Source organism: Muntiacus reevesi, chromosome 2, assembly GCF_963930625.1.
Source record: "Muntiacus reevesi chromosome 2, mMunRee1.1, whole genome shotgun sequence".
Taxonomy (NCBI): domain Eukaryota; kingdom Metazoa; phylum Chordata; class Mammalia; order Artiodactyla; family Cervidae; genus Muntiacus; species Muntiacus reevesi.
In genome coordinates this window covers 248,599,416-248,612,814 of record NC_089250.1, presented here as the reverse complement: position 1 = coordinate 248,612,814, position 13,399 = coordinate 248,599,416, and the positions used below count along the sequence as shown (strand labels likewise).

The following is a 13,399-nucleotide window of genomic DNA, read 5'->3' as shown; positions in this document are numbered from 1 at the left end:
GTGTGTGTGTGTTCGTGTTCACACAGTCAAGGCTCCTAGACAGTGGGCCTCACCGTGTGTGTGTGTGTGTGTGTGTGTGTGTGTGTGTGTGTTCACACAGTCAAGGCTCCTAGACAGTGGGCCTCACCGTGTGTGTGTGTGTGTGTGTGTGTGTGTGTGTGTGTGTGTTCACACAGTCAAGGCTCCTAGACAGTGGGCCTCACCGTGTGTGTGTGTGTGTGTGTGTGTGTGTGTGTGTGTGTGTGTGTTCACACAGTCAAGGCTCCTAGACAGTGGGCCTCACCATGTGTGTGTGTGTGTGTGTGTGTGTGTGTTCACACAGTCAAGGCTCCTAGACAGTGGGCCTCACCGTGTGTGTGTGTGTGTGTGTGTGTGTGTGTGTTCACACAGTCAAGGCTCCTAGACAGTGGGCCTCACCGTGTGTGTGTGTGTGTGTGTGTGTGTGTGTTCACACAGTCAAGGCTCCTAGACAGTGGGCCTCACCGTGTGTGTGTGTCTCACCGTGTGCGTGTGTGTGTGTGTGTGTGTGTGTTCACACAGTCAAGGCTCCTAGACAGTGGGCCTCACCATGTGTGTGTGTCTCACCGTGTGTGTGTGTGTGTGTGTGTGTGTTCACACAATCAAGGCTCCTAGACAGTGGGCCTCACCGTGTGTGTGTGTGTGTGTGTGTGTTCGTGTTCACACAGTCAAGACTCCTAGACAGTGGGCCTCACCGTGTGTGTGTGTGTGTGTGTGTGTGTGTGTGTGTGTGTGTTCGTGTTCACACAGTCAAGGCTCCTAGACAGTGGGCCTCACCGTGTGTGTGTGTGTGTGTGTGTGTGTGTGTGTGTGTTCGTGTTCACACAGTCAAGGCTCCTAGACAGTGGGCCTCACCGTGTGTGTGTGTGTGTGTGTGTGTGTGTGTGTGTGTGTTCGTGTTCTACTCACTATGTGTTTGTGTTCTACTCACAGGACAGGGCTTGATACATAGTCAAGGCTCCTAGACAGTGGGCCTCACCGTGTGTGTGTGTGTGTGTGTGTGTGTGTGTGTGTGTGGAGTGTGTTCTACTCACTGTGTGTTTGTGTTCTACTCACCATGTGTATGTGTCTGAGTGTGTTCTACTCACCTTGAGAAGCTTCTCCTGCACATCAAGGACTTTTGCTTCTCTCTGCTCTATCCAGCGAGAAAGAGTTCGCAGGGCAGCAGCCCGTGTTGGAATTTGAGGATCATAAGCTGATAAAAGAGCTTCCTGGAGCTCTTCTGTGGTTTCACTTCCTGATTTTTGGTTTGCAGTGGTGCTGGGCTCGCGGACTTCATGAGAAGCAACATGGCTTTGCTGTGGTTCAAGGTGGCCATGAGACACATCACTATATCTTTCATAACTGGTTTGTTGCTGCTCTTCCCTTTTACCTTCTGGATCCTTTTTGTTTAGAGTACCCTGGGCAGCCACACTGACAGCCTCAGTGGAAAAAGCCCCATGAGTAGAGATGGTAATGCGGAGATCAGCAGCAAGTTCCTGGATGACAGGGTCAGGGTATGTGCTGGAGACCTTCTCCAACAGAGGCAGCAATTGCTTCAGGACAGCAAAATCACTTGACTTCAACTACAAAATGAAATTTAAAAAATGCAAACCCAAATTAACATAGCACAAGGCAAGAGACGCTAAGAAAAAGGGGCTGGAAGCAAATCTTGTTCCTGGTGTAATTCGCACATAGCCTGAATCTGGCACTCTAACACTATGGTCTTATAATTAACATTTATTGAATACTTACCGTGTACAGGTACTTTTCTAAGTAATAAAGTACATTAGGAACAAATATTATTACTCTTTCCCCCCCCCACTCCCTCACATATTATTACTCTTAATATTTATAATCTGATGGGCAAACACGACTGTTATTACTTTAATTTGCATTAATCAGACTAACAGCACTGTTAAGCATCCTTCCATGTTTATTAACTGTCTACATTTCTTCTGGGAACAGCCTGTTTTCATCCTTTGTATCCCACTTACCTCTTAGGCCTGTTTGTCTCTACAGTTGGTTTTTTTTAATTAATTTATTTTTTAATCGAAGGATAATTGCTGTACAGAATTTTGCTGTATTCTGTCAAACATCTACAGCTATTCTTACCATGACATATTTTAATATCCAGTCACATGGTGAAATTCTTTTATATTTTGATCTGTATTGTATTATTATACTTTTTACTAGGATGTACCTTTTGCCATAAAAGATGAGTTCACATTAGCAAAGTACTTAGTGCCTGACACACAGTAAGAACTATGTGAATGGTTTAAATATAAATACAATAAACAAACAAACCACACACACACATATTCACAGCCCTATAAAACAGTTACTGTTACTATCTACATGTTAAACAGGGGAGGGACTTCATGAGTGGTCCAGGGGTTAAGATTTCACACTTCCAATGCAGGGGATACAGGTTCAATCCTTGGTCAGGAAACTAAGATTCTACATCAGGGTGGTGCAGCCAAAAAAATTTTTTTAATTAAATTAAAAAATAAAAATAAATAAATAAACAAGCGGGGGAAACTGAGGCACAGAACAATTAGGTAACGTGTGTAAAGTCACACAGCTGAAAGATGGTAAGATGTGGACCTAACAAGTCTGGCTCCAGAGCCCACACTCTTAACTAAACTCTGCACAGTGTCATTTGAATGAATAAAGCTGTTCTTAACTGCAAGATCTAAAGTGGCTGGCCAGCATACAAGGGCACCTCAGGCCTGGAAGGGACTGTGATGGTAACTGGCAGAAGGGAAGTCCCCCTAGAAAATGGGAGTGAAAACTACTTAAGATTTTATTCTCTCTAGAAGCTTTGTTCTAATAAAGCCTTACTAGGAAAGGCGCATAAGCAGTCAGTGAAGAAAAATCAGTGGTGATACTTTTCTGTCTGAAAATACTGAAAAAACTGTGATATGAAGCTTCATGAAGCCCTGATCATTTGAAAACCTTACACTTCTAAAATTCTTTTTAGAACAAGGCAGGGTATTTATTACTCACTCATTCATGCGTTTCATTATGCAACCAACCAATCAATTAACCGTTTCCATAGGACCTACATAGTATTCTCATATTACATTTCAGCTTCACAGAATTGTTATTGTTCATTTTCTCTACCACTTTCCTCGCAGGTAAATGAAAAGTTGAGATATATGGCAGGTTTGTACCTGGAATTTCACAATAAAAATATATATCGCCTAAGAAAAAGGTCCATTTTATCAAAAATCTATGTGGTACTGGAAAAGATACTTTAGGATAACTGTGCTGGCGCTATCACCATGCTGGACTTCATCCAGTGCCTCTGCAGTGTCATGTGCCTTTGTTTGCTCTTTAGGTACCTGAGATGAGAATATCTACTTCTAACTATAGTGTATGGCTTCTTTTTCATTTCTAGTATATGTAACAATTTCTTCTTAAAAAAAAAAAAAAGTAAGACAAATAGACCAATGGAACAGAACAGAGAGACCAGAGATAGATCCACATAAACACAGTCAACCGATCTTCGACAAAGGAGCAAAGGCACTACAATGGAGAAAAGATAAAGTCTTCCACAAATGGTGCTAGAACAACTGGACATCCATAGGCAGAGAAATGAATCTAGACACAGACCTTACACTGTCACAAAAATCAACCAAAAATGGATCATGGACCCAAATGTAAAATGCAAAACTATAAATTCCTATAAAATAACCTAAGAGATATCTAGCTGACCTCAGGTATGCTGATGGCCTTTTTAGGTGAAATACCAAAGAAACCCATTAAAGAAATAACTGATAAGCTGGACTACATTAAAATTTAAAACTTCTGCTCTGCAAAAGACAATGTCAAGAGAAAAGACAAGATAAACCACAGACTAGGAGAAAGTATTTGCAAAAGATACATTTGATAATGGACAGTAACCTAAAATACACAAAGAACCCTTAAAACTCAACAATAAGAAAACAAAAAACTCAATTAAAAAACGGGAGAAAGACGTGAACAGACACCTCACCAAAGAAGATAGCAATCGAAGATATGCTCAACATCATATGTCATCAAGGAATTGAAAATTAAAACAACAATGTGATAACATGACACAATCATTAAAATAACTAGAATCTAACACTAACAACACCAAACACTGATGAGGATGCGGAACAAAAGAAACTCATTCAGTGCTGGTAGGAACAAAACGGTAGAGCCGCTTTTGTAAGACAGTCTGGTAGCGTCTCACAAAACTGAACATTTTGCTGCTATAAACTTGAACAATTGAACTCCTTGATATTTACCCAAATAAGCTGAAAACTTATGTCGACACAAAAACCTACACACAGATGCTTATAGCAGCTTTACACATAACTTCTAAAACCTGGTAGCAACTGGATGTCCTTCAGTAGGTGAACGGATAAACAGATTGTGATATATGCAGACAATGGAATATTATTCAGATCTAAAAAGAAATGAGCTATCAAACCACACAAGACATTGAGGAAACTTAAATCTGTACTTCTAAGTGAAGGAAGCCAATCTGGGAAGGCTACAGAGTATACGATTTCAACTACATAATGTTCTGGAAAATGCAAAACTAGGGAGACGGTAAAAGATCAAGAGTTAGGGGGAGGAAGGGATGAATAAGCAGAGGATTTGGGGGTTAGACCAGCTATTAGGTACAACACTATAATGGTGGATATTATACATTTGTCAAAACCCATAGTGTACAACACTAAAAGGGAACCCTATTGGAAACCACAGACCACAGGTGATAATGATGTGTCAATGTGTGTTCATGGATTGTACCAAGGTACCATTCTGGAGCCAGATGTTGATACAGCAGGAGAGGCTTTGCCTGTGTGGGGGCAGGGGGTGTACAAGAAATCTCTGTACCTCCTGCTCAATTTTGCTCTGCACCTAAAAGTGCTCTAAAATATAAAATCTATTTTTAAAAAATAACTATGTTTTCTCCCTATTTTCAAACTTGGTCACTGTGCAATTCATCTTATTCCACTAGGTAACTTCTCTAATCACCATGGACAGGTAGGTGGATTCTGAACCAAATAGCTTCTAAGGAAATGAAAGTTATGTATTCGCTCAGCTTCACAAGGCTACAGATTTCTCACTATGAGAATACCCAGGAAAATCTAAGACTATAAGTGCCAACTATTTGTTTATAAATGTTCAAAAAAGTTTTTGAGGTATAAAGTAATAATTAATTGATAAATGAGCAAACTGAAGCACTAAGTAATTATCAATTATTTTTCAAGGGTCACCAAGGGCTGCTACCAAAATTGAGAAGTAACTGTAGTCCTCATTTTTCCTCCTGCCATTGCTTCTCAGCATAGATCTCACATCTAGATCTCAGAACTCTGTGTAAAAGCCCCGAGGCTGGAAAGAGCATCCCACAAGAGAGTGACAGACTCCTTCATCTGGCTGCCTCTTTCCCAGTTTCTGGAATGTTTCAGGAACAGAACAAGCAGTGCTATGTCAGCCCACTTCTACAATCTCCTTTAGGAATGGAAGTTAGGTAATGACTTGAAGTAGAAGTTAGATTAATGATTTGTTCTAAATTTCTGCAAATTATCAAATTTAGAAACTGGTGGTTAGATCAGTAGGGGTGGGATTAAGGGTGGTGGGTGGTGGGTGGTGGGAGAGGGCATGTCCTCTAAGGCCATGGTCCCCAACCTTTTTAGCACCAGGGATCGGTTTTTTCTGGAAGGCAATTTTTCCGTGGACTTGGTGGGAGGGATGGTTTCGGGATGATTCAAGTGCATTACATTTATTGTGCACTTTATTTCTAATATAATGCCACTGATGATCTCATGGGAGATACTGGTCTTTGGCCTGGAGGTTGGGGACCCCTGCAACAGAGCAGAACCTGGGTGGTCAGCCAGAGGAGGGCATGTACCTGAAAATCCCCCACAGGAGACTTTACAAAGCTCCCCTAGAGGACAAACACACTCTCACTCTGCCTTACCTGCTGCAGTGAGAATTGGAAGAATCCAAAAGTCTCTTCCAGCAATAAAATGCTGACCGAAAAATTCCTAATTCTGAAAAATATTTACATTTACCTTGTGTTCTCATTTCTGTATATCACCTATGTTTCTTCAGATATTTAGCTGAGCAGTTTATATGTCTAGGTCCTTATTGTTGCTGTCCTTATGTTGCTGAATTTACTTATAAGTGGAACTTGAAGGCAAACTCCATGAGGGATCAGACACTTGATAAACATTTCCTGAATGAGTTCATCCCATGATACTCTTGGAAAAGTATTAATAGCATGAAATCTCAAGGTTTGGCTTCAAGTCCCAACCCCCTAAGACCATGTCTGCTCCACGTGGCAGGGCTTCAGAGGACTCTGGGGGCCCTGGAACATCATGCATAAACTGCTTCCTGTGGGGACAGGGAAGTCATCAACACCATACTTTTACTGATGATCAATCCTGACATTTAGAAAACAAGTTTGGAATTACAGCTGTCTAGCTAGCAGCCTTAAACCTATACTTTCTCTTCTTAGACACTGTGTTCTAATAATCATCTTACATAAATTAGAAAGGTTCAAAAGCTGTTACAGTTTGTTTCATTAGCTGAAACAATGAACCATGATCAGGGGTAGGTATAATGCTTCTAGACTTTGAAGCAAAAACCTAGCCTAGTGTGACAATGAACATCTGAAAACATAATTCAGGATCATGACTTTTTTTTTCTAATACAAAGACAGAAAACAAACAAACAAAAAGAAAACCTAGCATTACTATGGAAGCCACTTATAAATCCTTCAATCAAACAGAAAAAAAAAATTAATAGATCTAGGGCAAAGGTATGAGGTGACGTGTTTATGTTCACTTTAACTGCAAAGTCAGAGGAATTCAGGATATAGTCGGTGAGTCAGGATGGCTCATGGAAGGGCAGGGTCACAGTAAAGGCTATACTACATCTGCATCAGTCAGGTGAATATCTGTTAGAACAGGACTAATCTGCATAGCCAGCCCCACAATGACGGACTTCAATAAGGAATTGGAGATTTCTGTGTTCTGTTTTCCATTTGCGACATGGTTTGAAATTCTAAGTGTTAAATAAGCAAAAAAACACACTCTCAACTATGGAAACAAAGACTATTCAAATCAATACTCAACCAGAAAAACACAAATCAACCAGGTCAGCTAAATCCATTAACAGTACAACTTAAGAAAAAATATTCCAGGGACTTCCCTGGTGGTCCAGTGATAAAGACTCCGTGCTCCAAAGGCAGGGAGGGGAGGCCGAGTTTAATCCCTGGTCAGGAAAACTAAGATTCCCGCATGCTGCTTAGCGCACCCAAAGAGAAAAACAATTTCATTGGTGAACTCCTCCTTGACAGTTCTAACAGGAGGAACTGTTACAACTGAACCAAAAGTGCTTCCAAAACAATAAAAAATTAGGAGTGCTAAGTAAATCTACCAAGAAATGGGTTTCACATTAACAACAGGCCCAAATAAAATTTCTTTTCTCCTAAAGGACAAGCTAGAGAGAGGCAAATTCTAATAGATCAAGAATCAGTATCAGAATTTAACCCTTAAACTCAAAAATCCATTCCCAGAGGAGTTCCCTACTCATTGCTAAGAGTTCTGTCCAGTTTGATTTCAGGGCAGATTTCATAATACTTGCACTAATCCTATTCCACTTTCTCGCAGTCTTCTAACCTAATGCGGTATGTCACACACACAGATGCTTACCTATCCACTTTGTTCTGACCCTTGGTCTCTACAGCTCAGCTACACAGCCTTCTATCAGGGTCTTAAGTGTACAGAGCTCCTTCCTGCTTCCAGTCCGCATACATGATGCACTGTCACTGAAAGAGGCCTCTCCATCTGCCCTACACACACTCCCCAATTCTTATGCATCAAGTCTTAGCTTAAACTTATAGACAGTCCTTATGGAAATCTCCCCAGCCTAGGTTAGATGTTATGTTCTCTTGGTACCCTCTACTTCTTGTTTGAGGTACTTCACTCAATTCTATTTTTTGACACAATTATTTAATGCCTGACTCCCTCATAGGTTCTAAGTTTCATGGCAGGAGGGACCACTCACTGCTCCATTTCCAGCACCTTGGCTCAGCGTTTGGCACATAACAAGTAGGCAATACATATTTTTTGACTGAATAAAGTTAAAAAATTATAAATTAAGTATGTAAAAGATACATGTACTGGAAACAAAACTTTTAACGTGCCACATGATATGAGTTGAACAATGGATCCTGTGCCAAAATAGAACTATTGAAAACATGGAATCCTATGCAGCCAGTAGGTTACAAAGATTCTTCCCTGACAACAGCAGCAGTGACAAGGGATGAGCTTCAGAGAACCATCACAGCGAAGGCCAGAGAATCCAGTATGCACCACAGATGCAAAACAGGTATTTCCAAATCCAGCTTGTGCCAGGTCAGAAAGGGCCCTGCCCTTTTGATGGGCAAGTCTATCCAGGTAACAGACAGGAAGTGGTCCCATTTTCTTGTCTTCTTCTTGGAGAGAATTCTTATCAACAACCTGACTTGTTTATCCCAGTTCTCCTGTGTGCAGTAGCCATTCTGACTTCTCACAAGGGTATGGATGAGAAGCAACACGTTTTTCTCTTCTCCCTCCTTTCAAGTTTGTCTCACTTCTCCAACTCACCTGAACGGCTCCTCCCAGCATGACGGCCACCAGCCCCATGGACATGCTCAGTGTCTGTGACTCCACGGTGCTCTCTGCCTGGTGGGCCAAGCTTGCACACGCTCGCTGCAGGGTTGCTGCCACAAAGTCCACAACCTACCACAGAAATGAAATTTAGAATCAGCAAGAAGCAAGGAAAAAAAGAAAAACAATTCAAAATTCTCTTTACATCTGATGTCTACATCTTCATCTCCTCCCTCATCAATGTCACAATAGCAAGAAGCTTCAAGAACAACTGCTACCGTGGAGCAGGCATGGTGCTCAGTGTTCTACATGCACAAGTTCACCTAGGTGTCATGTCAACTCTAGGATGTACTCTTGTCCTCATTTTCAGATGAAGAATCTCAGACTTAAAGAGGCAATTTGGGGGACTTCCTTGATAGTTCAATGGTTGAGAATCCACCTGCCAATGCAGGGGACATGGGTTCAAACCCCGGTCCGGGAAGATTCCACATGCCGCGGGGCATAAGCCCTAGCTACTAGCATAAGCCCAACTACTAAGCCTGGGCTCTAGAGCCCAAACTCTGAAACAAGAGAATCCACCACAGTAAGAAGCTCGTGTACCACAACTAGACAGTAGCCCCGGCTTGCCAGAACTACAGAAAGCTCCTGAGCAGCAACAAAGACCCAGCGCAGCCAAAAATAAGTAAATAAATAAAATTTTTAAAAAGAGGTGATCTGCTCAAAGCCACACAGTCAATAAATGAGAAAGTCCACATACACTTTCTCAAATCTTTTAATACATCAATCTCACCTTCCTTGACTTTTCGTGAATTTTGCTGGGAAATTTAAATGAAAGATGATTTGTTAAATTTCTGACCATCTCTGAGTGTCTTAGATTTGCTTCTCCTAATGAGGATTCCTCCTCAAATATTCCTTACTCCCATTTCGATAGTCTAGTTCTAGTAGGCAAAGAATATGCAAAAAGGCATTCATTTTTTTAGAATTCAATGTCCCCAAATGATCTGCACGACCAATCCAGAGTCATTTTTTAAAGTATTGAATGGTTTTAAAGGATTAAGATTATTCATATATAAGAGTTTACACAGCATCTGGATAACAACTAAGCCTTAAATGGAATTAATTTGGTCAGCATTACTTTAACTGTGCTTTGATTAATCATCTTAAGTAGAAACACATTTGAATAAAAGACGCCTACACATACCCATATATGTGCACACACACATACATACATGTGCACACACTCACACTTATATTTAGGATTAATGACTCAAAAGGAAAAAGATCAACTTGAAAATGGGATGGCTGAGATAGGTCATAATAAGCCCCTCCCTAAATAACATGCAAGTTTGTATGTTCAACTCTCTAGGCAAATCACATGCTATGCTAGAATCTTTACTGCAGACATAAAGTCAGGAGAATGGCTTGTTAACACTTGTCTTTGGAGCTAAGGCAGGAAACTAGAAAGGTTATTAAAGTTCCACTTACTGGAATAAACAACATGGATTACGGCAATTTTCATCACCCTCTCAAGCCTGAGAATTTATTGATTACTAGAAGTTAAGGACATTGGCTTTTCCCAGAGAAACTGGTGCATCTACCAACTTAGGTTCCACCTATTTTGCCTTCAAAGAGTCTTCTAAAGCACTCCTTGATTATAGGAAGCTTCTATTTCAGCACAAATACACTGTTAAAATGCTGGAACAGAATTATCTAGCCTTCCAGCTTTTTCTAAATTTCTCTCCTCTATCTCTCTGCCTACCTACCTACTGATCTATCTATCTACCCCCCATAGATTGATCTATCTACTATGCTTAATATTGCTAAACAAGTGGTATGATCCTAATTTTGTTAAGAAAGAAACTTTCAGTTTATATGTGTATTAAAGGAAAAAAAAAAAAACCTGGGCACTGTTAACTGGTGTGAGAGCCAACTGCTTGTTACTTATGAAGTACCTTTCCCCTAAACTTTCCTGTAACAACAAAACCTCTATACCCATTTTGACAACACCTCCTCCCCACTAATCATTTTCTGTGATTTTATGAACTGTCAGCCATAAGAATAGATAGGTATGTGACTGCTGTTGGTTCTAGAATTTATGTATATTGAGCAGACAATGGAAGACACCTTTATTTTTTACTTAAACATTTTTGTAAAGCTATATAATTCTAAAAGCCAAATGCTCGTGGAAGTTTATAAAGAAAAAATGGCAGTTCCCTACCCTATTTCTCCCCATCTGATTCTACAGAGACAACTGGTTTTACTTAGCTATTTTAGTGATAATAGTAAGCATTTACAATTTACCAGGTACTGTTCTGAATGTATTATAGGTATTTACTCACTTAAATCGTCAAAATGATCCTTTGGGGATATGTAAACCTATTGCCAACATTGCCCTTACAGATGACTCTAAGAGAGCTGAGGCCTCACTGTTGAGCCTACAGATTTCAACTTAATCCTCCCATTCTGCAGTGTGCTGCATCAGTCAAGTTCAAAGTCTTTGGGTTCAACCTCTCTCAAGAATAAACCTCTAGTCTTCTGCTGGGGGGGGGGGGGGGTGGCTATACAAAGTTAAAGAAGGAATCAAATAGTTTACTGACTCTTGTGGAGCTTGTCAACATGGTCCAAAGTCAGCTCCATCATTAGGGCTTGTCTGGTGCCCCCAGTCCTTCCAGGTTTCTGCAGGGAGAAGTGGTTTGTTTGCTTGTTTTTTCCTTTTTTCAAAAAACTTCTAACAGCTCTTTAGAGGCACATGGCTTTGCTTCCTGACTTCTCTCATGCAAGCACTTAGCTTTCCATTTTCTGAAGTTGCTACTATCTTCTAGTTTCCAAATTTTGTTACTCTCTTTGATCCACTGTATCTCTCCTCCTGCTCTGCTGGTCACTGTGGTTTTCAGAGGGAATAGATAAGCACCATCTTTTGTTCAATATAGCATCTTTAATCAGAAGTCTCTACTTTTTAAAAAATTTGTACTTCTATGTGGCTTGAATATTTTTACAGTGAGCAGGTGCAGATGTTACTTATGTTAAAAAATGTAACATATGAAAATAAAACCCCTTTTACTCTGCCAATTACAGTGATCCAGTTATAGAATGGTGCAGAGGGTGGCAGTTTCCTGGAAGGGCAGGAAAAAGGGAATCTTGTTCACTCCACTCCATATACACTGGCCCCCTTGCTGATCCTGCCACACACTGGGCATACTTCCTCTCATCTGAAACACTGTTCCCTTAGGTATATCAATGGCTCCCTCCTTCCCTGCTTCAGATCTTTGCTCAAAAGTTACTTTTCTCAGTGAGATTCTCCAGGACCACCCTGTTTACCTTACCCCCACTCCCTTCACCATCCCTTTGCTTGTTGGATTTTTTTCTCTCCAGTGCTTATCACTGTCTAACATGCTGTGTCTTTCTGCTTGTTTACTGTCTCTCTCTCTCTCTATATATATATATGAATCTAAGTTTCATGAGAGCACAGATATGTCTGTTTTGTTCACTGATATGTCGCTGATACCCAGAAGAGTAGGTGGCACATAGGAGGCCCTCAATACATATTTATGGAATAAAAGAACTTGGGAGTTGGAACAGGGCTCTGAGTCAGTAAAGACCATTCCATGCCTCATTCTTCTCTGCATTATCTGACATACTAATATGCCATTTGCAACACAGTTTTTAAAGTTTTTCATCTTTCATCCAGGAATCCTTCAAAATGCATTTGTAACAAATAGAGAGATGTGTCTTTTTACATAACTGTGCTGTGTTTAGACACTCAGTCGCGTCTGACTCTGCGACCCCATGGGCTGTAGCCCGTCAGGCTCCTCTGTCCATGGGGATTCCCCAGGCAAGAATACTGGAGTGAGTTGCCATGCCCTCCTCCAGGGGATCTTCCCAACTCAGGGATCAAATCCAGGTCTCCTACACTGCAGGCAGATTCCTCTTTACTGTCTGAGTCACCAGGGAAGCCCAAGAATATTGGAGTGGGAAGCCTATCCCTTCTACAGGGGATCTTCCTGACCCAGGCATCAAACTGGTATCTCCTGCATTGCAGGCAGATTCTTTCCCAACTGAGCTACCCAGGAAGCCCCTTTTACATAACTACCATACTACAAATACACAAAATACAAATTTCTTATATCTTCTAATAATGGGTCCATGACTTTTACAAAAATGTCTTGATACAATTGGTTTGTTTGAATCAAGAACCATTCAGTACACTTCCCTGATAGGGGTCCCATTTAAGCTGCAATAGCCCTGTCCCTCCTTAATGCCATTTATCTGATGAAGAAACTGGGTCATTTGTACTATGTAATTTCCTGCATCATGGATTTGGCTAATTGTTTCTTCATGGCACTTAATTTGCTCCTTTATCCTGTGGGGTAGGGGGGGTTGTTTTATATTGTTTGGGGTTTTGGCGAGGAAGAATAGTTCCTGGTGGTTAAGGCATACGTCATACTGCATTACATGAGAGGCACAGAATAATGTCTGCGTCTCTTCTTATAGTGATGCTAAGATTACTCAGCCCAGTGAATCCCTGGCAGTCCAGTGGTTGGGACTACTTGCTTTCACTGCTGAGGGTGCAGGTTCAATCCCTGGTTGGGGAACTAAGATTCCACAAGCCGCACAGTGAAACCAAAAAAAAAAAAAAGATTAATCAGAATAAGCTGAAATATATAGGGAAACATATACTGACACTCTTTCTTTGACTCTCTGGAATGAGTCCAAGAGTCGGACATGACTGGGCAACTGACTGATATTAGCATTAACCGTGAAATCCA

The 13,399-nt window shown here is 40.9% G+C and overlaps 1 protein-coding gene across 1 annotated transcript in view; it reads right to left on the bottom strand.

Moving 5' to 3' along the window:
• Positions 1-13,399, bottom strand: part of TANGO6 (transport and golgi organization 6 homolog) — a 180,859-nt gene that overhangs the window by 108,639 nt on the left and 58,821 nt on the right. Inside the window, exons 13-14 of the mRNA XM_065919341.1 lie at positions 8,631-8,765; positions 1,107-1,583 (exon numbers count right to left, since the gene is read on the bottom strand). Coding sequence (XP_065775413.1) covers positions 1,107-1,583; positions 8,631-8,765 — 612 coding nt within the window. The remainder of the gene's footprint in view (positions 1-1,106; positions 1,584-8,630; positions 8,766-13,399) is intronic.